This window comes from Panthera onca, chromosome C2 (assembly GCF_046562875.1).
Source record: "Panthera onca isolate mPanOnc1 chromosome C2, mPanOnc1 haplotype 2, whole genome shotgun sequence".
In the NCBI taxonomy this organism is placed as follows: Eukaryota; Metazoa; Chordata; class Mammalia; order Carnivora; family Felidae; genus Panthera; species Panthera onca.
In genome coordinates this window covers 120,810,006-120,837,394 of record NC_138347.1, presented here as the reverse complement: position 1 = coordinate 120,837,394, position 27,389 = coordinate 120,810,006, and the positions used below count along the sequence as shown (strand labels likewise).

At 39.7% G+C, this 27,389-nt stretch overlaps 1 protein-coding gene across 3 annotated transcripts in view; it reads left to right on the top strand.

The window, feature by feature from the left end:
• The first annotated feature begins 14,730 nt into the window (after nt 1–14,730).
• U2SURP (U2 snRNP associated SURP domain containing) overlaps nt 14,731–27,389 on the top strand; it is a 53,847-nt gene continuing 41,188 nt past the window's right edge. For 2 of the 3 annotated variants that reach the window (XM_078432272.2, XM_060638861.3), the window contains exons 1-3: nt 14,809–14,925; nt 23,502–23,546; nt 25,233–25,364. In XM_078432272.2, the coding sequence (XP_078288398.1) occupies nt 14,881–14,925; nt 23,502–23,546; nt 25,233–25,364 (222 nt within the window). In that variant the 5' untranslated portion in view covers nt 14,809–14,880. Of the gene's footprint in view, nt 14,926–23,501; nt 23,547–25,232; nt 25,365–27,389 lie in introns of all 3 variants that reach the window. The other variant, XM_078432273.2, reaches the window with a different exon arrangement.

Genomic DNA, 27,389 nt, shown 5'->3' with positions numbered 1-27,389 from the left:
GTTTTGGATGTTTTGTTATGCACTTAATAGATAAGTGGGAAAAAACATAGATAAGTGCTGACTCCTGATCACAGGGCATGATACATCTCACATCCCCACCAACACTTTGTATCATTCAGCTTTCTAATTTTTGCCTTATAGATATAAAATATCTTGTTTTATTTGGATTTCTTTAGGATTACTAATAAAATTGAATACTTCTTTATGCGTTTGGTAGACTTTGGGCTTCCTTTTCTTAAATTGCCTGTTCGTATCCTTTGCCCATTTTTCTTACGAAGTTGGTGTTTTTTCTTGATGATTGGTAGTTCTTGTATACTCTAGATATTAATACCTTTTAATTTTTATGCAACAAAAATATTTTCTAATATTCTGTACTCCATTATTTTTATTTATGATGGCCTTTGTTGATTCCAATTCCTTAATTTTTTTATGTAATCAAATGCATCCTTTTTTTTTTTTTTTTTTTTTTTTAAGTAGGCTGCATGCCCATTGTGGGGCTTGAACTCACAACCCTGAGATTGAGAGTTGCATGCTCCACCAACTGAGCCAGCCAGGCACCCCTTTTAAAGATTTTATTTTTTTTAAGTGATCTTGACACCCACCATGGGGCTAGAACTTATAGCATAGAGATCAAGAGTCACAATCTCTACCAACTGAGCCAATCAGGCACCCCTTAAATGCATCAGCTTTTTGTCTTACAGTATGTGCTTGGGAAATTTTGTTTAGGAAGTGATTCCCAACTCCTAGGGTTACAAAGACACCCTACTATACTTTCTTCCATCAACATTAGAGTTATTTCTTAGACAATTAGGTCCTTTATTCATCTTGAAACCATACTGCTAGTTTGGAAAGTGAAAAGGAACTTTTGCACTAGAGTCCCATGAACCTGCTTTGAGGCATGGTGTTAGATGGGGACCACATTTTCCTTTTCTTCATAGTGAGTCACTTTTCCCACCACCATTTGCTGGGAAATTCATCCTTTCCCCCATTGATTTGTGGTGACACCTTTGTTGTATATTCATTTCCCTTGTGCAAATGGGTCTATGTTCGAGATCTCTCTTCTATTCCATTTTGTTAGTTACAATTTGTTAGTTCTTGTGCTATGATAACACTGTTTTTTGTTCGTTTTGTTTTTCCTATAATAGGTTTGATATTTTTATTCTTATGTTCTAGGCATTCTGCCATATGCTTTTTATTTCAGATATTTACTTAATCCTTTCAGAAACCTGCAAGGTTTGTATTATTATCTCTGTTTTACACAAAAGGAAAGAGAGGAATAGAGAAAATGTAATGTCATTGCCTAAATTTCATGTGATATTAAGTAGTGGAGCTAGGATTTAAACTAAGTCAGTCCAGCTAGAGAGCCTGTGTGTCCTATTCTATAACATGCCCAGCTTGTCAGTTCCTGGTCTGGTTGCTCTTTAAGCTCTCCAAAGAGTTCTGGCCAATTTGGAAAGGGGGAAAAAGTCATCATCTCAGTCCCTTGGCAAACACCAGCATGGTCCTAGGTTTAACTGCCCCACTTTTCTCACTCAGACCCCATTGTATCTTTCCCAAACAGTAAGACTAGTAGGACCAATGCTAAAGTTTAAAAAATCCATATTTTGGGCTGGATTTAGGTCATATGTGTGGTACTTTTAAAAATAGATCTCCAGGTGCTGGGCGTGATGAAGTGTTTTCTAATTATAATAAATGCAATTTAGCACAATAGTGAAAAAAAAAAACCAGAGAGCCCAGGTCCTCACAATATAGAAGACAGCGTTGTTGTTACCCACCCCCTTCCTTCTTTTTAGCAGAACCCAGATTTTATGCAGATAACGCATGGCCTAGTCAGCCAGGTACTCCATGTAAACTGATCATGATCATCTATCTTACTCCCCTTGCCATCAGATAGATAAGACAGGGGTGTCAACTCTTTTATGGCCAATGAAACATGGAGGGAAAGTCTGCTGGAGTGGCTTCTAGGATTTTTTTCCCTCAGTCTTAAAACAAAAGAGCTACCCATGCTTTCAGGAAGAAAGGAACACTTCTGGTGTGATGTTGGGAGCTGTGGTAGCCATCCTGTGAATAGAGGGGGGAATTAGCCTGAGGGACAGGCTTACCCACTGAAGATGGCAGAGCAGAAAGATGGAAAGGACCTGGGTCTTTGATGAGACTGAGCTGCTAAACTAATAAATCCTGGGGCAGTCTCACCTCTGAACTTCTTGATAGGTGAAATAAAATCTCCTTACAGTTTAAGCTACATAAGTGAAGAAGCTTCTGTCAACTGCAACTAAAGGTATTCTATACATGCATCTTAAGGGTTAGATGCATGTGTATGTCTTCAAATATGTCTTGTGAATTTGTGTCAGGAATGTAAGCAACCTCTATGTGAGCTAAACATATCCACTTCTACTTCTCTAGTTTGGATTATGCACTGGGAATGGATAAGTAAAAAGGGCATGTTGTACCACAGTTCCCATATCCCTGCCTTCTATAACTTGCCTTCCCATCTCCATGGAGCTTACCAACTAGTAGGCAAGACAGAAAAATGACAGTACATGGGTGAATAGCTATCTTGGACTATGTAAAATAAGGGACAGCCAAAGGAGTGAGGGACCAATGCATCTGGGGAGCATAGCCAGAAACACAATTGCTGGATGAGGGAGTTGGCAAGAGCTGGGGTGGGACAGGAGTGGGCTGTGGGTGTGAGAGGAGGAGCCTGGAGTTGAGTCTTGTATTTTGTATAGTAATTAGTCAGGGAAGGGGCCTTGGAGGAAAAGTATTCCAAATTGAGAGGAGGTGTGAGTTAAGGGAGAGAGACTGGGAAAAACAGAGTCTAATGCAGGAACCAGAATCTTAGTGTGGCTGGAGCACAGGGGAGTCAGGCCAGGAGGGGCTGACAAGGAGGTTGAAAAGAAGGCATTTTCCCCATGACTCCAAAAAAGTGTGAAAGGAAAGAGTCTCTTTTTAATGTGACGTGATGTGATATGTGCCCAGGTTAAAGAAGTATGAACAACGTCTTTGTGAGTATCTAATGTATGTAGATATAGGAAAAAAAAATTTGTATGAGAATTTTTGAAATGGGCCTTTGGAATTATCATTTATTGGAGGATATTAAGTGTTATTATTTGTCTCTGTTTGTTGAATAAACAGTATATTCAAATACACTAAAGGGCATACGGTAAAAAGTAAGTTTCTTCCTACCTTTTATCCCCAGAATTTTACATTTCCTCCACAGGGGCAAGTACAGCGGCCAATTTTTTTTAAGTTAATTTATTTATTTTGAGGTGGGGGAGGGAGAGAGAAAGAGGGAGAGAGAGAGAATCCCAAGTAGGCTCTGCACTGTTAGCACAGAACCCGACACAGGGTTCAAACTCACGAGCAATGAGATCATGACCTGAGCTGAAATCAAGAGTTGGAGGCTTAATTGACTGAGCTACCCAGGCACTCCCACAGTGGCCAATTTTTATTTTATTATTTATTTATTTATTTATTTTTAACGTTTATTTATTTTTGAGACAGAGAGAAACACAGCATGAACGGGGGAGGGGCAGAGAGAGAGGGAGACACAGAATCGGAAGCAGGCTCCAGGCTCCAAGCCATCAGCCCAGAGCCCGATGCGGGGCTCGAACTCGTGGACCGTGAGATCGTGACCTGAGCTGAAGTTGGACGCCCAACCGACTGAGCCACCCAGGCGCCCCCAGTGGCCAATTTTTAAAGAAATATATTGTATATATGCTTGAACCCACATTACATCTTGTATTAGTTATCTACTGCTGTGCAACAAATTACCCCCAAACTTAGTGGATTCAAACAATGAACATTTATTATACCACATAATCTGTGGTCAGGAATCCTGTGGCTTAGCGGGGCCTCTGGCTCAGGGTCTCTTACAAGCTCGTGGCTGAGCTGTTAGGGGGGCCTGTAGTCATGTCATAGCTCCACTCAGGAGGATCTGCTTTCAAGTTCATTCAAAGGGTTGTTGGCAGGATTGAGTTTGTCAGAGGCTGTTGGGCTGATGGCCTGATTTCTTCACTAGTTTTTGGCCTGAGGCTTCCCTCAGTTTCTTGCCCCATGGGCTTCTTCTGCAGAGGGCACCTTACAGCATGGCAGTTGGCTTGATCAGAGCAAACAGCTAAGAAGAAGCAGAAAAGTCTATGAAGACAAGAAGCCAAAGTTTTTGTTTATAACCAAGCGTCAGCAGTGACATCCTCTCACTTTTGCTGTTCATTAGAAGCACATCACTCACTAGGTTGAACCCAATCTCATGGGAAGGGGATTACATAGGGAGGTCATTGTTACTGGGGGTTGGAGATCATTAGGGTCAACTTAGAAGCTGCTTAGGCACATGTGTGTACTATATTTCTACCTAAAGAAGTCTTTGTTTTTAATCACAAAAATGTTTCCTGCCTTGCTTTTGTCATGCAATAGTGTATTTGAAGCAATTTCCAAGTCAGTCCATAAAGATCTCCTTCATTCTAGCAACGGCATAGCATTTCAGTCCTGACTCTATACTGAATATATTTTGGATGTACCATACTTTTATTAAACAACCCTTTATTGATGGGCTGTCTTTGATCTTTTGCTGCACACATTCTTTACCAGTGTGAGAATACATCTGGAGGTAAATTCCTAGAAGTGGAATTGCTGGGTCAAAGGGGATGTACATTTCACGTTGATAACTATGGCCAAATTGCCCTCCAGGGGAGCTTGTACCTATTTATTCTCCAGCCCCGAAGTATGAGAATTGCCTACTTCTCCCCAGCTTCTTGAGGCATTTTTCCCACAAGTTTTTTTTTTAATGTTTTATTTATTTTTGAGAGAGTGAAAGCGGGGGAGGGGCAGAGAGAGGCAGACAGAGGATCTGAAGTGGGCTCTGCACTGACAGCAGTGAGCCCAATGTGGGGCTCGAACTCATGAACTGTGAGATCATGACCTGAGCAGAAGTCAGACGCCCAACCAACGGAGCCACCCAGGTGCCCACCCCCCCCCCCACAAGTTTTAATGAAAACCAAAAAGAGAAATCATGGAAGAAAAACTAAAAACCGATGTTTAATGAACAGAACAAATTGGAGTCACTGATTTTTATTGAATGAAAATGTAACAAGGCTCTGCTATTTGTTTAATTTGATCTGGATTTACCACGGTATTTTCCCAGTATATTATACAAAAAGGGCAGGGACTCCTGGTTTAGGTCTCAGTGTCCCTGATAATCTGTTCTGGCTCCTGTCACTATAATCTCAGATAATGTCCTCCTCAAAGATTATGTGGATTTCTGAAAGCACTCAACAGTTAGCTTATCAGATTCAAACTTCATCTGGAGGACATGACACCAATAACTATCAAACCAAGTATACAGTGAATAATTATTTACTTTGGCAACTCCATAGCTTTGGTCACTTTCGTCTTTTCTGCTGATGTTTCAAGCATTAGAAAGACAGAGAATGTAGGGGTATTAAGATGCCTTAGAGCCCAGATATAACTCTCCTTCAACCTCCTCCTCCTTTCTACAATCGATCAGCTTCTGTCTGTGTATTTTCACAGAGAAATGCTTATTTCATTAAAGTAGATTGTTCCATTGTTCAACAGTTATAGAAATTAAAGATTATTTTGAACACGGAGTTGAAGTCAGAAATCTTCTGTTCTGTGCCTCTCTGTTCAGTGCTTCCTTATCTGCCTTAAGGAGCAAAGGGGAAAAGTCTTTGTTCATTGTAAACAGTTCTGATAGCTTCCTTAAGTCTGCTCTTCTCCTGGCTGGTGACTATTTTGCATCATTCCTTCTTCTCTGCAGTTGCTTTTCAGATGTACCACCACACTGATTCCTCTCCTCTTTACATACTCCTGCTCTAAGATTCTAAAGTTATCAAGCATGAATATACTCACAGTGCCAGTTTTTCTGCTGATCCCCACATGGTAGTCCGTGTACTTTTAGGACCACTGATTGAGAGTAAGCATAATGACAAAGAGCTGTTGTGAATTTAAGAATGCTTTGACAATCTTTATAGCAGCATTATACACGATACCCAAACACTGGAAACAATCCAAATGTCCCTCAACGGATGAACGGCCAAATTGTTGTCTAGACATATAATGGAATATTATTCAGCCTTGAGAAGGAAGGAACTTCTGACACATGCTACATCACAGATGAACCTTGAAGACATTGTGCTAAGTGAAATAAGCCTGTCACAAAAGGACCAGTACTGTATGATTTCACTTCTATGAGGTACCTAGAGTAGTCAAATTTATAGAGACAGAAATAGAATGGTGGTTTCCTGTGGTACGGGGAGGAATGATTGTGGAGTTATTATTTAATGGATACAGAGTTTCAGTTTGGGAAGATGAAAACGTTCTGAAGATGGATGGTGGTGATAGTTTGCCCACTGTGAATGTACTTAATGCCACTAAATTGTACACTTAAAAATGGTTAAATTGGCAAGTTTTATGTTATGTGTATTTGACCACAGTAAAGCAAATTGTGTCCTGTCAATTACAGCAGCATCTCCAAACACTTGAAAAATAATTGTGTATTTATTTGACACCTATTATTCATACACAGTAAACTTTGGCTCACACATCCCCCCCCCCCCCCCCCCGCCAACCTCCAGATCTTTTTTTAAAAAATATTTATTTATTTATTTATTTATTTACTTATTTACTTATTTATTTCGAGAGAGATAGCATGCACTCAAAGGGAAGGGGCAGAGAGAGAGGAGAGTGAGAATCCAAAGCAAGCTCTGTGCTGTCAGTCTAGAGCCCGATGCAGGGCTTGATCTCACCTACTGTGAGATCATGACCTGAGCTGAAATAAAGATTCAGGATGCGGGGCACCTGGGTGGCTCAGTCAGCTGGGTGACTGACTTCACTCAGGTCATGATCTCACAGATCATGATTTTGAGCCCAGCGTTGGGTTCTGTGCTGACAGCTTGGAGCCTGGAGCCTGCTTCGGATTCTGTCTCCCTTTCTCTGCCCCTTCCCTGCTCACGTTCTGTCTCTCTTTATCTCCCTCAAAAATAAACATTAAAAAAATAATTAAAAAAAAAGTCAGGATGCTCAACTGACTGAGCCATCCAGGTGCTCCTCTCTCCTCCAAATCTTCATTCATCCCATGGTAAGTCTCTGGGAGCCATTTGTCTTTTGTGGCATGATTTTCCTTAGCATAGTTGATTAACCAAAATGAGCAGCTAACCTGAGCTGAACTATTCAGAAACTCATTGCTGTGATTTTAGAATTTGGTTTCAGGAACTTTTTGTTGGTATCTATGTAGGGGTAAAACTGAGAGGATGGATATGGGGTTGGGAGCTATATAAGGTGGCCATCTTTCATGTTTATTTATTATTTATTCGACAAATATATATTGTTTGCCTACTGTGTGCCAAGCATGAAAATAGGTGTTGGGATTCAGCCCTGCTCCTGCCTTCCTAGAGAAGCAGAGCAAACCTCACTGTAAAGATATTATCTCTAATGTTGTCTCTAATATTTTTGTTATCTCTAATATCTAGTGAACGGTTCTCCCCCAAATAACACAGTATACCATGGTTTTATCACATTTAACTTCCCCTTCTAAATTATTTTTTAGCACATTTTTTAGCAACAGCACTAGCACAATTGTTCAGTGAAAGCTTGGTGGACCACAACAGGGTATTAGAAAGATTTTTCATTGTAACAACAAATGTGACAAGAACACCAATATTACAGAGGTTCCCTATATGTTCACGGGATACCTACAAAGGATGGTGGGTATTTTGTTTATCGGCTGCAGCAGCGCCACCAGGTGGCAAAACAGTAAATGATGTTCATAGTCCATTGAGCCTGCCTGTGTAGAAATCACACAATTCTTGAAAATTGTTTTTCAATTGGGGATGAGAGGAGAGTTGTATTATTTCAAAATTTGTACATGAAGGGAGACTTTTAAGTCTGATCAAATAATAAAATTTTCATTTTCTTAAAATAAGACAACATTGGGGCGCCTGGGTGGCTCAGTCGGTTAAGCGGCCAACTTCGGCTCAGGTCATGATCTCACGGTCTGTGAGTTCGAGCCCCGCGTGGGGCTCTGTGCTGACAGCTCAGAGCCTGGAGCCTGTTTCAGATTCTGTGTCTCCGTCTCTCTGATCCTCCCCCGTTCATGCTCTGTCTCTCTCTGTCTCAAAAATAAGTAAACGTTAAAAAAAATTAAAAAAAAAAAATAAGACAACATTTTGTTAAGGTCCTCATTCTCCTCTCTGAGCAACTTCTAGTTAACTCCTGGGAGTTTGTCCCAGAGTTGAAGTGTTGAAATTGAGACAGATGCGCCCAAAAGTGTACAGCACCCTTCATGAGGTCTTCCCTCTCCTTTTCTGCAGTGCCAATCTTCTAAGCTCTCCTAAACCACCTCTGATAAAGATTTCATTCATTAACAAATACTCAGTGAGTACCTGCATGGTGCTTACTCTGTTCTAGGCACTGCAGATATAGCAGCAAATACAACAGGGTAAAATTTCAGTCCTCACGTATGACATTCCTATTGTGACACATTTGTCCCCTTTATGCCCTGTTAAGTCCTTGACAATAGAGACCTGTCTTACCCTTCTTCGCTGGAACCATACCCACTGAATTCCCCAGTAACAATTTCAGAACTCAGTTGGTTTGAGATGACTGTATTTATTATGACCCTTCCCATGGGATCTGATGGAATCAAAGCTGTGCCTGCCAGCCAGGGGACAAAATACAGAAGCAGAAAGTTCACTTTAGATCCTGTGGTGGACTGAATAATAACCCTCCAAAGAGGGTTGCATCCTAATTCCCAGAATCTGCAAACATGTTAATTTACATGGTAAACGGACTTGTGGATGTGATCAAGTTAAGGCTGTTGAGATGGGGAGATTATACTGGATTGTCATCGCAGGCCCAGAGTGATCACAAGGGACCTTATAACAGGGAGGCAGTAGAATTAGAGTCGGACAGAAGATAACAAGGATGGAAGCAGAGGTCAGAGAGGAGAAAAGATGTTATGCTGCTGGCTTTGAAGATGGAGAAGAAGGCCAGGGAATGTAGGTGAAGTCTAGAAGCTGGAAAAGGCAAGGAAAAGGATTCTCTAGAGTCTCCAAATGAACACAGGCCTGCAGGCACATTTTAGACTTCTGACCTCCAGAACCATAAGATAATACATTTGTGTTGCTGCTATAAGCCACTAAATTTGTGGTAATTTGTTACATCAGCAACAGGAAACTAACATAGATTTCTACATGTCCTCCCTCCAGTTTGCCCTCCTGGCTGCTCATTCTTTCTGCTGCACAGAGCAGAACATTTCTACTTTGTTCCCTTATTTTTCTAAGTCATTGAGATGTGCTGGGTTTTCTTAACACAAGCCTATAAGTGTTTCTCTAACCATCTTGTCTCACCATTGGCATTGTTTAGCATATCCTCAGAGTCCTCATCTTTTCTATGAGAATTTAAAATTCTGTATTTTCAGTTCCATGGTTAGCTAAAAAAATTGTATAGAATTCAACTCACAACCCAAAAGTTAGCCTCTTCCTGATAAGAACACTAAAAGCATTCTCATTAAAGTCAGGAACCAGACAAGGATATCCATTAGCGCCACTCTTACCTTATTATTCTGGAGGTACTGGCTGTTATTACACAAGAGAAAAACAAAAAGATGGGGGGAGGGAAGGGACAAGAGGAGGTAAACTTGCAATTATTTACAAATGATATGATTGTATACCTAAAAGAGTAAGACAGAAAAACTATACACATAATAAAGGAATTCAGCAAAGTGACTGGACACAACATTTATGTATGGTAATCACCATATGAATAACGATTACTTAGGACATATATACATAATGGAAAAACAATCTATTTGCAGTAACAACAGAAAAGATAAAACAAATTAGAATAAAATAATAAGAAATATACAAAGCGGGTATGAAGGAAACAGAACAAAACTTGAAAAAGAAGAAAAGTATGCCATATTCTTTGATAGAAGACTTACCATGGTAACAATAAAGCCTTTCGTGTTTAAGACCACTACAGTTGGACTTCTGTTATTGGCAATCAAGTGAAATTGATAAGGGAAATAATCTTGTTTCATTTTCTCTTCATAACTTCATTCTTCACTCAATCTTTATATTACTTGGTGTTGTCTTTAGGATTTCAGTCTTCGTGGGGATATGTAGGCTTCCCCCCAGCAGAAGGCAGGTCATAAGTTGAAGCCTGATCTCCCTGTGTTCCAAGCCAACGCCACCTTTAGACTACCAGGTCATAGTCAGTGAGGACTCCCTGGAGATGTTGCCCTTTGCTAGTTGTCTCAACTTGCCATGGGCACCGTCAGTACAGTTTTGCCACAAACACCCATGTACACACATATGCAGTCACTCACTGAGGAACACCATTTCCAGGATACCCCATCTAGATCATCTTAGGTTTTCTTGTTGATAAAACAATTGTCACATGGTAGCATGCTAATGGTAATCTTCTCACCAGGATCATAGCTAAAATAGCAATTTTTATTATCTTGTAAGTGTCACGAGCCCATTTTTGGGCTGTATGCTTGTTGACACCATTTATACATATCTTTTATTTCTTAGGCATTTTTAGTTAAAAAAAAATTTTTTTTTGATGTTTATTTATTTTTGAGAGAAAGAGAGTGCATGAGCAAGGGGCAGAGAGAGATGGAGACACAGGATCTGAACAGCCTTCAAGCTCTAAGCTGTCAGCAGAACCTGATGCAGGGCTCAAACTCACAAACTCACCCAGGCGCCCCAGGCATTTTTAGTTTAAAAAAACATGCCACTGCTAAAAAAAAAAAAAAAAAAAAAGCCACTGCTAATTACTATTGTCAAAAGAATTCTAGATACCATCAGTAAGTAAGTTGGTGGGGGAGGGTAGAAAAGGGAGAACCTGCTATTACCACTGAAATCTTGTCAGGCTAGCATGCTCAAGTGGGGCAGACAATCAAGTTTATCAGAAACAATCTTTAATTTCACACAGAACACACCCTCCTTGAAGGCTATTCCCTGACTATTCCTAGAAGCAGCTGGGATGTCTCTTAACAGAAGAGCTACGTCTGATTTTAGCTGTTCTTTTCTCCCTCTTATCTTCTTTTTTCAAAGCCTGGCACATACTGGAAATTCAATAACTGCCAAATAAACAAATGGATGGGATTGTGTTTTCATCCGACTCTATCCTGAAGTCTAGACAGGAGGGAGAAGCTGCTTGAAAAATTCCGGAGAATGAAAGTGCCACTAAGTAGGAGCAGTCCACTGGCACCCTACGGCAGATTTTGGCTTTGGGGCAATCGTTTGTAAGATCTCTGTCTTTCATTGTGTGCAGTGGTAAATGCTGCTTTTGTTTCAGCCTCTCCAATCTACGCCACCCCCCCCCCCTTGTTTTAAAAGAAATTTAACATTTGGGAGGTCCTAGGCACTGAGCCTTTTGTACTTAATGGATAAGTCATTCTCATTGGTGCTGGGGGAGGGAGTATTAAATGTTTTGTTTATCACCACTAGTAAGACTTAAATTGTGCATGAGGATTAGAAAACTCAAATGCCTACAAGCAGGTCAGGTGTGGGGCATTTGTCTACAGTGTGTGTGTGTGTGCGCGTGTGTATGTGTGTGTGTGTGGTGAAGGCATGGTGAATTACAGTGTGCAGCTCCCTTCCCAGAAGGCCCTTGTGGCTCACCTCCACTGAATTGTTGCCAGACTCCCATTTTTCAAGAAAAGCCGGAAACCCTGAGTATAAAAGAATAAAATCTCCCAATTTGAAAATGCTAGCTCAAATTTCAAAGAAAAAATCTCCTTGGTTGAACCAAATAAAACACCTCTGTGGATGGCATCTGGCACTATTTTGGAATCTCTGTTGAACACAGCTGCAGGGAGAACAGATGACAGGTGTGGGACTAGAGACCCAACACAACAGCCAGAGACAAAGAGCCTGGTTTTCGTGTGATTGTAAAAAAGTAGTACTAATTGTAGTAAATTCTATGATTTTCTTACCAGTTATGTGTTGTCCCTTGGCAATAGTAATTGTGAATCTAAAAATTTCAGATTCTGTAAAATTCTATTTGTATGATTCATGCTGTCATCCTCTTTAATTTGTGGTTTGAGTAATAGGGCCAATTTCATGACGTATATGTGTGGAGGACAACTTTGCTCATAACCATGATTGTGAGTTTTTTTGAAGTGTACTTAATTAGGCCTTAATAAAGGCCTATGTATTACTTCCTGTCAGGTCACATTTGTCTGGCTTCCTCTGGGATCTTACTGTATGAAAAAGAAGAGAAGGAGGAGGTCTGTGTTCCCTTACTTCTAACTCTTTAGGAGTAGAAATTTGGCAAAAATTATTTTTGTGAGAAGTAGAACTTTGAGGATTTTAATGAACAGCATGCAGTTATTCACTTTATAGTGATAAAGTCAGCCTGCAGCATGTCAGAACATGATGAGGTACAGCCAATTCCAATCCTTCTTTCATTTCAGCTGATTTCACTTTCTAACCCTAGACTGTAACCAATTAAGTGTGATGAGCATTTGGGGTGGGAAAGTATAGATTCCTATGGAAACAGAAGCAGAGTCTCTATCTTAGGCTTGATGGGGAAGGGAGGTCTGTGAGACTTCTTGGAGGAAGTGACATCTTTAGTAAGAGTGTAAAATTGATTCACTTTCAATTAGAGGCCAGGGTGAGGGTGGGGGAAGTAGAAGCCCAGAATTAAAAAAGTGTGACAAAACCCGAGATTGGAAATAAATTCAATTGGACTGGAGGTTGCAAATCATTCCAATTTAATTTCAAGGCATAGCACTTTTCACTTTCTGATCATGTCTTGTTTGCTCATTTATTTACTGTGTGTTCTGCCACCCCCATTCACCCACCCAGAACAGGAGCTCTAGCCTGCTGATCCCTCAGTGCCCAGCTATACGACAGTTAATCTTTCCTGAGGCCTGCCATGGGTCAGATCCTGTTCTCAGTGCTTCCCTCATGCACCCTACCAACCTCCCTTCCCTCTCCCCCCAACACCAACCAGCAGACAAAATTTTACTTCTTCAGAGTTGGCTCAAATGTTCCCTTCTTTGTGAAACCTCCCCATCTCTTTACAGCACCCTTACTCTCAGAATTACTGCTTTCAAAGTTCCCACAACTATTGATCCTTCCTTGTGGCATCAGTTTAATTCTGCTCTTTCTCTCTCCCATTCGTCATTAAGTTTTAAAATCATATGAAGACAGTGATTTTTACTTGTCTCTTTAAACCTCTCAAAACTTTGGGCAGGATTTTGTACACAAAATTGGGCTCAAAAGTATTTCAAGTAAATGAATTAAGGAGAGAAAGTGATGACTCCTTCCCTTCCTGCAGTCCTAAGAGCAATTTTTTAAAACTAAAAATCTGACACCACAGCCCTACCTAACCCTATTGAAGCCCACTCTTCATCTTCAGACTAGAATTCTAACTCCTAAGCATGCTGCTCGCTTCAGGGCCCTATGTGAAATTGCTCCCACCCATCTCTCCAGCCACAACCCTCTCTATACCTCTTCTAATAAAACTTGACTGCTTATGGTGGCTACACAACGGGCTGTACTGATTCATGTCACCAGGCTTTTATTTCAACTACTCCCTCTGCCTGGAATGCCCTTTCCATTTTTCTTGACTGGCTGGGTTCAGGCATGACCTTCTCAAGCAAGTTTTCCTTCTTTGAATACAGATCCTATTAAGAACTTAAAGAAAGGAGGCGCGTGGGTGGTGGAGTCCGTTAAGCATCCTACTCTTGATTTCTGTTCAGGTCATGATCTCACGGTTTGTGAGTTCGAGGCCCGCATCAGCTTCCGTGCTAATGGTGTAGAGCCTGCTTGGGAGTCTCTCTTTCTCTTTCTCTCTCTCTCCCCCTTCCCCGCTTGTGCACACACGCTCTTTCAAAGTAAATAAATAAACTTAAAAAAAAAAAAAGAACTTTAAAAAGATATTAAGTACAGAAAAGTTTATGGTCTTCTCTCCATTTGTGATTAAAAAGGAAAAGAATACTAAACCATGAAATATTTTATTAATTTTTTTTGAAGTTTATTTATTTTGAGGGGGGCAGAGAGAGTGGGAGACAGAGAATCCCAAGCAGGCTCTCGCTGTCAGCGCAGAGCTACTCGGGCTTGAACTTGCAAAACCCCCAAATCATGACGTGAGCCAAAGAAACCAAGCCGTGTCCTTAACGGACTGAACCACCCAGGCGCCCCCATGAAATGTAATTTTAAATGACACACAGCTTACATGTATGCTAGATTTAGAATACTGTCTACTTATGCTTTTCTCTCACTTTGCCTTTGTCTGCATGTACCCAATTGTAGATACCTCCAACAGTCTATGGGATAACTCCACTGTCAGATTCTCAGTTTGAGTCAAATGCTCTTTTTCTTCGCTTTCCAGGCACCGTTCTATCTGAACGTAACGTGCAAATTCCAAGTTTGCCTTTCGCACTGTGGTGTAAGCTCCAGAGGTGGCGCAAACACCGTCTTTGGCCAAGGAATGCGAGACCCCCCTGGCCCCCCAGTCAGCTCCCTAGCTGACCAGTGCACATCTTCTTTAAGGAGCCGTTCCCTCCTCACCCACGAAATTCAACTGGCTCGCACCTACTAAGGGCTGGCGCCTGGAAGACAAATGAAATATCAGCCAGCCCTGAAAGTTAAAAAAAGGAGATTCTCTAGATTCCTGGACCGTGATATACAACAGGCAACCGAAACTCACAAAATTCAGCGGAGTGGGCGGGGCCGGGGAAATTACTGACACCGGAAGTCAGGTGGCACAGCTCCGCCCGAATTCCCTATCTCGGCAGTCGACTATTCAGCCTTGAAGGCGCCTCTGGCGGGCTCCGCTGAGATCCACTGTTTCGGCGTTCGACTCGCCCGTGCTGCTGCGGCCGCCGAAGGAGGGGCAAAACTCAAGATGGCGGACAAAACGCCAGGCGGATCTCAGAAGGCCAGTTCGAAGGTAATTTCTTAGAGGACTTCATAAGTCAGTGAGTTTATCACTGTCATCTGGGGCCTACAGACTCTTCTGGCCAGCGGGAGGAGATTGGGGTGGGAGTCCGCGTTCTGGTCACTACGGTAGGCCCGGGCGCCGACGCACTGTGGTGCGCAGGTTGAGAGGCCTGGTGTCTCCCCTTAGTCCTAGCCTGGATTTGGTTGGAGGCTGGCGGGCCCACGGCGGGTGGCGTGAGTAGTTCGGCCTGCGTTTGGCACTGGAGGGAAATCCGGGATTTAAACTGAGGTCTGAAGCCGTGAAAAAGCGCCCCTGTATCCCTGTTTGTGGCGCTCTAAGGCCGCCGGACAGCACCTGGGAGAGGCGGGAATCTCTTCCCGGTGCTTAAGTGTTTGCCTCTCTGTCCTCGGTTCTTTGGTCCTAGATTTTACACGCTTCCGGCTTCTTTCAGTTTACCTCAAACCCTCTCCAGGGAATAAATAATATCTAGGGCTGCAAGTTGTGAGGGGAGGACCAATGGTGGAAGGACGCGGGGTGGGAAGTGCAGAGGCGGGAGCAGTTCTCCTTTGCAGAGCTGCCTCACCAAGGTTAACGCTACGCTCTACACGTGGTCTTCTATCACTTACGACGAAGTATAAAATGAGCGCTCCTTTTGAGGGTTCACTTTCAAGAGCTCGGGATCCCCTGCATCTCCATGTTGTGTGTTCTTCCTTCCATAGACTTGGAAGCCACTTTAGATTGTTAAATTGATTTTGAGTTAACAGGGAAACGTGTGCACATACTGTGAAACCATTGAGCTGTACAAGTAGTTTAGCAGCAGTTAGGTGGTGGTTACCATCAGGTCTTAGTTGCCGTCTTGGGCCGATCACTGATTGTTTTTTTGCTTTGAGTTTCTCAAGTCCAACACGATATTAAAAGTAGTAAGTACTGGCTGAAGTAGTTCTTAAGCTTTTGATGCCAATACAATAAGTTGTGTAACAACACTTAAAGGTTCTAGGGACTGTTAAATCTTGCAGACGTGTATGATTATAAGTTGGTTATTAGGAAATTAAATTTACGGTAGACGGGGCGAGCCTTAGTTCTGAGAAACATAACCAGCACATTTTATACCTGCTTTATCAGTTTCTAATAAATAGAATCTTTGTGCCATTTTGTGGATGATGTTTGTAATTAGCTCGTAACTAGTAATGGCTTTAACGGTCAGCCTTTAATTTTGTAGAAACTATGGTTAGAGGGCCAGTTTTGGCTGTTTTACATCCCACTTTTACTCCTTGTCAGTTTCTTCCTTCCCCAGTACGTTTCCTGTCGGTGTGGAGGGGAATAGTTGGGTACATCACTCGGGCCACTTAACAGATTCACAAAAACAGGCCTGCTGTTAGGGAACTATTGGGATAGTTCGAGCATAAGCTTCATGATTTTAGTTTGTTTTCAAAGTCGTATTTTAAGTATCTCCTATTTGAGGTTTTGGATACATTGAAAACATTTTAATGTGTATGTTCAGGCTTCCTCCTAAAATAGCACTTCTCATGGTTGTGAGGGAGTAGCTGTTTCTATAAGTAAATTGTTGGATCTTCCAGTAATAAATCTTTTCAGTTTATTGCTTTAGGTTATCATTAGTTCATGCTATTACGAGATTCTCTACCAATGTCTGTGAAAGGAATCAGGGTATCTCAGGACTCAAAGGATATCGGTGTAAATTTCCCCATTAGTATGGAGGGCTGTACGATGCAGTTAAAGATTATGGATTTTGATGACAAGCAAAAGACCTTTGGGTTCAAATCATGACTTCGTAATTAATTGTACTTGTCTTATTAAGGCAAATTGCTTAAACTCTTGCACTTCATTTTTCTCATTTGTAATATGGATGTAAATCTATTTTTTACAGAGTTGATGTAAGGATTAAGTGAATTACTGTCAATAAAGTACATAATAAACCTTAGTTCCTTTTTCCCCTCTCCTTTTTGTCCTTAGAGGAAATAGAAAGTACTTACTTTTCAAAATGTTGTATAAATTCGAATCCTAAGATTTTAGAATCTAAGTCATCAACTATCATATAATGATGCCCAGATTGCTGCTTTCTATTTCTCACACAAGTGCTGAATTTATTGGAGAGAGTATCAGATCATTTTGGCTAATACTATAGTATTTGGAATTTCTAGTCTTGATCTCTGTGGTTTGGTTTTCCTTCCTCTGGCAGAGCAGATGAGTGACCCATTCTACAGTACAAATGGAACGTACAGCTTCTTCTGTTTCTTGCTCATTCTTTGGTAGTTAAATTCCCATTGATATAGTTCAGGATGCCTGTTAATCATGTTTCTACACATCGAGGAGAGTGTTAATTCAGATATGTACAAGGGAACGGAATGTACAGCATGGTAACTATGGTTAATACTGTATTGCATATTTGAAAGTTTCTAAGAGTAGATCTTGAAAGTTCTCATCACAAGAAAAATTATGCATGGTAACATGTTAACTAGGCTTATTGTGGTTATTAAGTTGTATATCTGAAAATAATATCATGCATGTCAATTGTACTTTAATAAAAATAAATTAAAATGTACGATATGCAGGATTTTGATGGCAAATTATTTGATGTATCTTAATTGTTTCCTATGCATTTATTTCTGTTTATCACCAGATGAAAATACTGCTTTAAAGGAGAGGGGTGTTGGTGCCATGTTGTAGCTTGATTTTGGGAGGAGAGACCATAATCGTTTCCTTAGAAAATTGTTAGACGCGTTTCCTAGGACTTTAGTTTACAAAAATTAGTGTATTATTTTGATTTTAAGGATTTTGTTTGCTTGTTCAGCAAAATGAGGATAGGCAGAGAATGCGGTATTTTCTTTCCTTCTGCATTTCCTGTGCTGGTTACACTTGCTAATATAGTGCAATTATGCACCCTTTTATTTCCCTCTGTGACAGGTTTTTTTTTTTTTTTTTTTTTTGCCATAGTGTAAAAAATTGGGTTAGGTAAATTGAGCAGGTAGAGCATACTTCCTTGGACTTCCTTGGCTTCCTTCGACGTTTACTGCTGAATTGTTTAGAAAACTGTTAGGATTGCTGATTAACAAAAGTATTTTACTTCTTTTTTTTTTTAAACTTCTTTTTTTTCTTTAATTTTTTTAAAAATTTATTTATTTATTTTGAGAGAGACAGACCACATGAGTGGTGGATGGCTAGAGAGAGAGAGAGACGGGGAGAGAGAGTCCCAAGCAAGTGTCCACACTGTCAGAGCAGAGCCCGATGTAGGCTCGAACTCACAACTCACAAAACAGTGAAATCATGACCTGAGCCGAAATCAAGAGTTCGACACTTAACCAACTGAGCCTCCCAGGTGCCCCAAAAGTATTTTGCTTCTAAGAAATGAGTAAAATGAGGTTACATTCAAGGCTTGTGACCCTTAGATATTTATTACTGTCTGTGTTCCTTTTTTTTTTTTTTTTTTAACACTCTTTTTGAGAGAGAGAGTACACGTGCGAGCCAGGGAGGGGCAGAGAGAGAGGGAGACAGAATCCCAAGGAGGCTCCAGGCTCTGAGCTGTCAGCACAGAGCCCGACATGGGGCTTGAACTTGTGAAGGGTGAGATCATGACCTGAGCCAAAGTCGGATGCTTAACTGACTGGGGCGCCCCATGTGTACATTCTTTTGATGGTATCTGAAAATATGTAAGGTTTCGATATGGTGAAACATTCTAAACAAAACACAAACCTTGAAAATTATGTTCTTCATGGTTTGCCATTTTTAGTTTAGAGTGAAACTTTATTATGTTATGATTGTAACTTTATCTTAAAATATAAGGTGGATAGTTCAGTGAGTGGAAGGTTGTCTTTTTGAGGGGAGAGTGGAATTATGAACTTCCATTTTCTTGGTTGGTGCTCTTTAGAAACTTGAGTATTTGCAGCTCTGGTGCTTGAATATGACTCGATACGGTTTTTAAAAATTCTCATCGGATTGATTTCTGAAAGTCCAGTTTTAATTTTCTTTTGGTTTTTATTCCTGAAGCTTTATTCTTCCTGGAATGTAAACTTATGGAAGATACTCATTTGCCTTAGAAAGAGAGGCTCATTTGGTATGCAAGTTGAAGACTCCTGCCTCTCTACCACTTTTTTACAAAGAGCATCATTTTTTAAAAATAAAAACAAAAACTTGCTACAGGATATTAAACTTGAAAACACTAATGTTATAGATAACTTGTCTCTTATACTATCATTAAGCTTTAACATTTTATTGCAGACCAGCCATGTGTTAGATATTTTGCCGAAATAACTTTTCAAAAAGGAAGATGGTATTTGCCAGTAGCATTTGATGCTGTTTGGTCCTGTTAGATGTCTCTTCCTTGAGGAGTTAAAATTTTTTACTGGCCTTTCCTCAGTTTGGCCTGATTACAGGACATTCAAAATGTTCTTAAAACTTTTCATGTATTGATATGGTTTTGGATGTAATTTTAAAGCTCATTTCATGGGGTACCTAAGTGATCCAATCCGTTAAGCCTCTGACTTCAGCTCAGGTCATGATATCACGGTTTGTGGGTTCAAGCCCTGTGTCAGGCTCTGCGCTGACAGCTCAGAGCCTAGAGCCTGCTTCTGATTCTGGGTCTCCCTGTCTCTCTGTCCCTCCCCCACTTGCGCTCTGTCTCTCTCAAAAGTAAATAAACATTAAAAAAATTGTTTTTTTTAAATAAAGATAATTTCAGGTTTGTTATTTAACTTTATCATATGTGGTACATGTCTCAGTGATCTTATAAAGTGTTTTTTGAGAGGTAGACCTTAGTTTAGTTAGCCTTGGGAGAGTGATATTAAAATAGGTACTTGCTACACTTGTTAGTGAGTGGACAGCATAGTATGTTGACAGTGGAGTGTAACTTAATTTTGTTGGGTACGTACTTGTTCCTGCAGGTTAGGTCAACAGGTATATTGAGGCTCTGTCACTTGGCAGATCTTGTGCTTGACTTTGAGGAAGAAAACTTTAAGTAAGACTATACAAACTGGGGAGCATGCTGTTTAGTGAAAAAAAGTCAACACATAATAGTACAAAGCAGAAGTACCTAAAAGTTTAGAGACAGAAGTGACTGCTGGTTAAATGGAGGGTGGCAAGGAGGAGACTTGAAGAATAGAAGAATTTGTGTTCTTTTGAACAATAAGCAGAGGTTATAAAGAGATGGGTAAGGTAAAGAAAAATCCAGGAAATAGATTCGTAAATAGTCTCTTATTTAGCCAGTGCATAGGGCACTTGCATAGGGAATAAAAGTTGCTGAGATGCAAAGGTAGGTTTGAGATAAATAGTGGAGATTTTGAATGCTATGAGTAAAATTGGAAAGCCATGGAAAATTTGAGGCAGGAAAGAGATTATTGGGACAGACTTTAACAAGGATCTGGGAGTGAGGAGGACCAGTTTAAAGATTATTGCAGTGCTCCTGATAAATTTTGAGGATTGTTTCAGAAATCTCACCTCAGATCTTCTCTGGGAAGCTTTTCCTAACAACTTCGCCACTCCCATTAAGATTTACCTTGCCCCCTGTGCTTTTGTGGCCATTGTTTTACTTGACTCTTTTATTAGCTCCTTAAGACAGGAAGTATGTCTTATTTTACTTTATAATATCTCTACTGTAAGACATAGTACCAGGAGATAGTTGAATTAAGGGAAGATCTAGACCATAATGGTGTGTTTAGAAAGGAAGAGTCCCCATGGGAGAGCTGTATTAGAAGTGGGCTGAACAGAATTTGACTCACGTGATTATGAGGGGATAAAGGAGTCCAGGATGATTCTGTTATAGGGCTGTTGCTGGCCAACACTTATTGAACAGTTATGCACCAGGCACTGTTCTAAGTATGTACTTTACCTGTTTTTGTCCTTCACAACAATCCTGTGAGGCAGGGTGCTCCTCATTTTACAGATGAAGGAAGTAGGGCCAAGGTTACAAAACTGGTAAGTGTTAAAACCAGGAAGTCTTATTCCAGAAACTGCTCTTAAAAACATTTTACTACTTCCATATTATGAGTGATTGAGAGATACAATCCAGTATCAGACATAAGGCTGATAGGAGAAGCTAGTTTGGAAGGAATTTTAAATATATTGGGTTTGAGGAGCTTGCAGACATTCAGGTGAAAATAACCAGGAGGTAGTTTGAGAACAGATTGGAATCCACCCGAGGTACTAAGGTCAAAAATAAGGAATTAGAAGTCATCTCAGTGCAATAAAGGTGTTGATATGCCACCTACGGAGAGATTGTTAAACTTGTGGAGATGCAAGTTGTTGCTTTAGAAGATGAGAGGAGAAAAGACATTTTAGGAGTCAGTAAAGGGAATGGAAAGCTCAAGGGGCAGAATGGCAGTGTTGGAGGAGTGTTGCTGTGGCTAGCCTGCTGAGTTGAACCAAGTTTTTATTCTCAGCCACTAGGATGTAGTGCCATATGGTATAGAATAGTTGGTTTCACCTTTTAACTCCTTAGCAATCATGAGAACAAATGATCCTTTTTACTTTTGGGTGTTCTTGCTGTCTTTCGTCACATCTGTACTATCTGCTTTCTCTATCCTGAGATAAATTTCTCCTGTGTCTGCTTCTTTATTGTCTCAAGCTTCCCTTATTCCCTTTGATTTCTTGCTTTTGGGTCTTTTTCATTTGGATGAAGAATTGTGCTGTAGACCTCGGAAGATCTTGAAGCATCATTAATTTGTTGTTTTTCAGTTAAAAAACATAAAAACCAAACTCAGGACAAATGGTAGTCAGTTCTAGGTTAGGAAGAGGGAAGGTCAGCTTCTGTAGTAGCATTACATTTACTGTTTACTAGGACCATTAGCTTTAGAAGTTGGTTATTCTTTTTAAAATCTTATTAAGTACTGTTTGTATATCTCTAACTCTTCTTAAGTCTAAAGAAGTTTCATTCTGAATGCAGTGTAGTTATAGCTCCATATCAGTGGGAAATATCTGGTTTGCAGTAAATGTGACCAATGCCATCTTAGGTTAATTGAAATCAGCTAATGCATCTTCCTAAGCCATGCTGTTATTTTTAAGTCCTAGAAATGATTTGAATATGGTGGCATAGAAGTTTAAATAGCGCTGTCTTATAAGGTCTTGAGTGTTTACTTATGTGGGTGAACTTTAGAATTATTTTTGGTAACTTTGTCCCAATGCAAAGATTTCCCTTTGGGGTATTGAGCTGTTGAAATTGCATTGAATATATAAATAAATTTGGTTATAATTGACATTGTCTTAATAATGTTTATTCCCATCCAGGAATATAATGAGTCTTTTCAAAAGGTAACTTGAATAATTGAAGCCTTCTATAAAGTTTGTGTTTTCTTCACCTGGGTTGTGTACATTTCTTTAGTTGGTTTCTAGGCGTTTTCTGCTTATTGTTACTATTGTGATTAGGATACGATTTTTGTTACCTACTAGGTTAATATAGTATATTGGCAAGCAGTTAAATTTTTTTTTTAAATGTTTATTTATTTTGAGAGAGAGAGAGGGAGAGCTAACATGCATGCTCTCACATACCCTTCTGACTCTGCAAGGGCCAGAGAGAGGGAGAGGGAGTCCCAGACAGGCTCCTACTCAGCACAGAGCCTGATGTGGGGTGTGATCTCATGACCATGAGATCGTGACCTGAGCCAAAATCAAGAGTCAGATGCTTAACTGACTGAGCCACCCAGGTGCCCCTCTTGGTTTCACTTTAAGCGTTTAAATATATATAGAAATAAGTCAAATCTCATTACCTAATACCTCGCAAAATAAAAACAGCTCAGTGACAGAGTTAAATTCTGGGACTCCTAGTAAAAATTTCAGACAGATATCACATGTTATTTAGTTAATAGTCTTGCAGCTTGGCTTTTTTGTCTTTAGATGCATAGTGGAAAAAAATAATATTGTATGCTGTATATAATTTGATCTGTAGATCAGTTAGGAAAAATATGAAATTTTACCAGTTGCCATTGTCAGGAAGTGCCATTATTTGAAGACTGAACTCCTGTGCAACAATCAGCAACAGTGGCATGCCGAATTAGGAGCAGCCCCCATAAAACAAGTTGTAAATGGTGGCCAATTGTGGATTTGATAATAGGGTTTTCTTTTTCTTGAACTATTTGTGCAGTAGCATTTGTACCTTTTACATTCAGGGTTTATGTGTGGATTTTCTTGTTATTAGAATCTGCTCCTTAAATGACTGGGTAGTTGGAAGGAGGGGAAGTTTCTTTGCTGTATAGCAAGATGTTGCTGTTCTGTCAGTGTTGTGGCAGTAAACAGTGTATCTTATGACTTGGGAAGAGCTTTTACACAAAAATTCTGTTGTAAAATAGTGGTTAGTTTTCCAGTCTACAGTTTAAAAGGTTTAACTATGCTTCAGAGATATCCCACTCTCATTTACATATTTTGGCCTATATGCTTCCTCAATTTTAAAGAATTGACTTGCACATTCATTTTGGGTCACAACCTTTTTATAAGTCATAGATTGCCTTTGGTTTTATTAGCTGAGGAGAAATTGCTACAAGTTTGGGAAGATTAAGTCTGTATAACCTGAGGCACCCTTGTTTTGTTAGCATAATATATTTTAGGATCATTTAAATACTGACTTTCTTTTGTAATAATTGCAGACCAGATCATCAGATGTTCATTCATCTGGATCTTCAGATGCACACGTAAGTGTAAAAGGTGATCTTTGTCTTCTTTCTCTTTTCCTTCCTTCCTTCCTCCCTCCCTTCTTTTTTTCTCTTCCTCCTTTCTTCCTTCCTTCCAGCTCTATACCCAATGTGGGGCTCAAACTCATGACCCCCAGATTAAGAGGTACATGCTCCACCAGCTGAGCTAGCCAGGTGCCCCTTGTCTTTTTCGTTAACATTTAATTTCTCTCTGTGTATATTCCTACGTTTATGATTTTGCTTGATAAATAGATAACAATTATATTCTATGTGTCCTTTTCTATCATGTTTTTAGCTAGGTGCACTCTTTTTTGTGTGTTCTATTTGCACAAGTTGGCCCCCACAGACCATGTTAGAAACCAAGTATATATTGCACAAGTATATATATGTGCTTATAAAGTTCTGTACATATACAAATGTGTGTACTTGTACATTGACTATGGTTTGCATTATACACACTTGTTCTTTTCTCACTGCACAATAAATATACCTATTGGAAATCCCCGCAAGTCAGCAGTCACAGCTCTAATCTGCTGGCATCATTCCATAGGGGAAGGTACAAATTATTAAGCTGTTTCTCTATTGATGAGCATATACCTGTTGAAAAGCTTTTTTTAAAAATTTTTTTTTTTTTTTAACGTTTATTTATTTTTGAGACAGAGAGAGACACAGCATGAACGGGGGAGGGGCAGAGAGAGAGGGAGACACAGAATCGGAAGCAAGCTCCAGGCTCTGAGCCGTCAGCCCAGAGCCCGACGCAGGGCTCGAACTCGCGGACTGCGAGATCGTGACCTGAGCTGAAGTCGGACGCTTAACCGACTGAGCCACCCAGGCGCCCCGAAAAGCTTTTTGATATTTTGAATAATTCCTCAGTAAACATTCCTTTACATGTTATTACAGCAGTGCTCAAAATCTGGTTTCAGACCCTTGGGGGTTACTGAGAATTTTCCAGGGGCTTTGTGAGTTCAACTATTTTAAATAATACAAAGATAATATTTGCCTTTTTCATCATGTTGACATTTGCATTAATGGTGCAAAAGCAATTGATGGATAAACTGTTGGCATCTTAGCATGAATCAAGCCAGTGTTGTCAAAGTGGACCAGTAGTCATTGTATTCTTCCCCACCTGGCACAGTAAAAGTAGAAATATGCTAGTTTCACTTAAGAATGTTCTTGATGAAGTAGTAAAAATTATTAATATTTTGTCCTTGCCTATGGGTCTCTGTAATGTTCTGTATGATGAAATGGGAAGTACATATAAGGCACTACTGCTTATCAGAGTGTGATGTTTGTCTTGAGGAAAAGATAATTGCCAGATTATTTAAGTTGAGAAGTGAAAACTGGCTCCTTTTTTCATGGAATACCGTTTTTACTTGAAGGAACAACTGACAAACTGGTTAATCAGACTTGGGGGTTTGGCAGATATTTTCTTGAAAACTTAAGGGAACAGATCTGTTACTTCAAAGAAAATAATTATTTGTTGCTGATACAAAATTTGAGCTTTTGGGTCTAAGTTAGAATTTTTGGAAACTTTTAAGGACTTTTCTGATAAAATCAATAGTGATATTAAGGGATAAGAGTTTTGATAGTGTATAGTGAAATTTGTCACTATTTGGACATTTGGGTTATTTGTACTTTTAGTACTACATATGTGATTTTTAAAAACTCGTTTTACTTTTCCTGAAGATGGATGCATCGGGACCCTCAGATAGTGACATGCCAAGTCGCACACGACCTAAGAGTCCAAGAAAACATAATTATAGGAATGAGAGTGCCCGTGAAAGCCTTTGTGATTCTCCTCATCAGAATCTCTCAAGAGTAAGTGTTGATAAAGATGAGAAAAGATTAATAATTTTAATCTGTCTTGATCAAATTTGGTAGTTGAATATTTTGGTACTGGTTGTTTCATCTTGCACTATTTGGAAATAGCATTCTTTGTTGTATTTGGGTTAATGATAAACAAGTTCATGTAAGGAAATGTTTTTTGTAGCTAATATGTGAGCTAGATTTCACTTAAAATTTAAAATTTTATTGAAAAAACCAAGGAGTGTTTTTGATATAAAATGGTTAATAGTCAGATTTATTGTTCCTCCCTTATAACATTTACTGAACCAAGTGCCACATGACAGTCACTGGAAATAAACAGATGATTAAAACACAGTTCTTGCTCTTGGAGAGCAAATAGTCTTGCCCTGGGAAGTAAACAGGAACAGGTACTGTTCACTCTGGTTAGTGTAGTGCCCAGGGCAATATGAGAACCCAGAGAAGGAACTTCTTTACCATATGTGTCTGCAAAGTGTTCTCACGCTCTTAGTCTTTTCTATTTCAAATAATTTTTCTTGTGATTAAATTTGGGATGCTAATATATTAATAAAAATAAAATTTGGAAATATAATAAGACAGTTATCACCAGCCAATATTAAAATTCGTAACACTTAATTTTTCTTGTTTAATGTTTCTAAGCATAAATATATTTTCATGGATGATTGTATTTCTTTGTGTAAACATTCCATAATTTCCTTAACTATTTTTCTGTTAAGTGTGTAAATTTAGCTCTTAGGATGTAAATAAAATTGGAACCCTTCCAATTTTTTTTTTGTAAAATTATGGTTTTCATTGAATTTGTATGTAATTTTGCTGTTTGAACTTCTTTTTAAATGTTTATTTATTTTGAGGGGAGTGAGAGAGCGTGAGCAGGGGAGGGGCAGAGAGAGAAGGAGATAGAGAATCCCAAGCAGGCTCACTATTGTCAGTGCAGAGTCTGATGTGGGTCATGAACTATGAGATCATGACCTGAGCTGAAATCAAGAGTTGGACACACTTAACTGACTGAGCCACCCATGCACCCAGCCATTTTGTGTAAACTTTTGAAGTTAAAACCATAGATGCTGGGGTACCTGGTTGGCTCAGTTGGTTCAGTATCCAACTCCTGATTTTGGCCCAGATCATGATCCTAGGATCCTGGGATCAAGTCCTGTGTCAGGTTCCACACTGAGCATGGAGCCTGCTATGGATTCTCTCTCTCCCTCCCTCCCTCCCTCCCTCCCTCCTGTCCTCCCTCCCTCTTTCTCCCTGTCTCTCCTTGTCTCTCCCTCTCTCTCTCTTCCCCCTGCCAAAAAATTAATAAATTTTTAAAAAGTGCCAAAAAAGAGTCCCCAAACAAATCCAGAGATGTTGAATGATGAGCAAACATTTTTCTTTCTACTTTGGGGAAAAAATTTAGTTTGAATCTATTACTGAAACCTCATTTTGACTTTGGGGTTATAAACGGTTTTATTTTTTTCAGTGACTTTAACTTTAAAATAGTTTATAACATTTTACTCTTCCATTTTGCTTCTCTCAAGGTCAAGCCTATTTAATAATCAGGAATTTGATGAAGTCTAATTTGTTATTGGTTAACTTGTCATTTTGGTAGGCAAGAGTGAAACCTTTGGATTTTAGTTACAGATTGATATTTTAGGTTGTATTTAATAGACATTCCTCTTAAGTTTATGAATCAAAGTCTAACATTCAAATGAATAACTGAACAGCTAAAGGTCAACAACAGTTTTACTTCTGAAATCTGAAATTCTGTGATTATGTTTATAAAAACAGTGTTGTTGATGAAGAATGAGTTAATTTACTGAATTATAAAAGGAAGTGATGTGATGTAGTACCTGAAATGGGGGTTATGGATGGTATTTAGATTCTTGCTACTGAACTTTGGAAATACATGCTGCCTTCTCCCTATTTGAATGTCTGTTTTCCATCACTACTTCTTTTCCTCAGAATCATCTGTACTTTTTCTCAAGTGCTTTTCCAGCAAGTAGGTTGACTGAGTAGTAAGTCTTGGCGTCTCCCTCT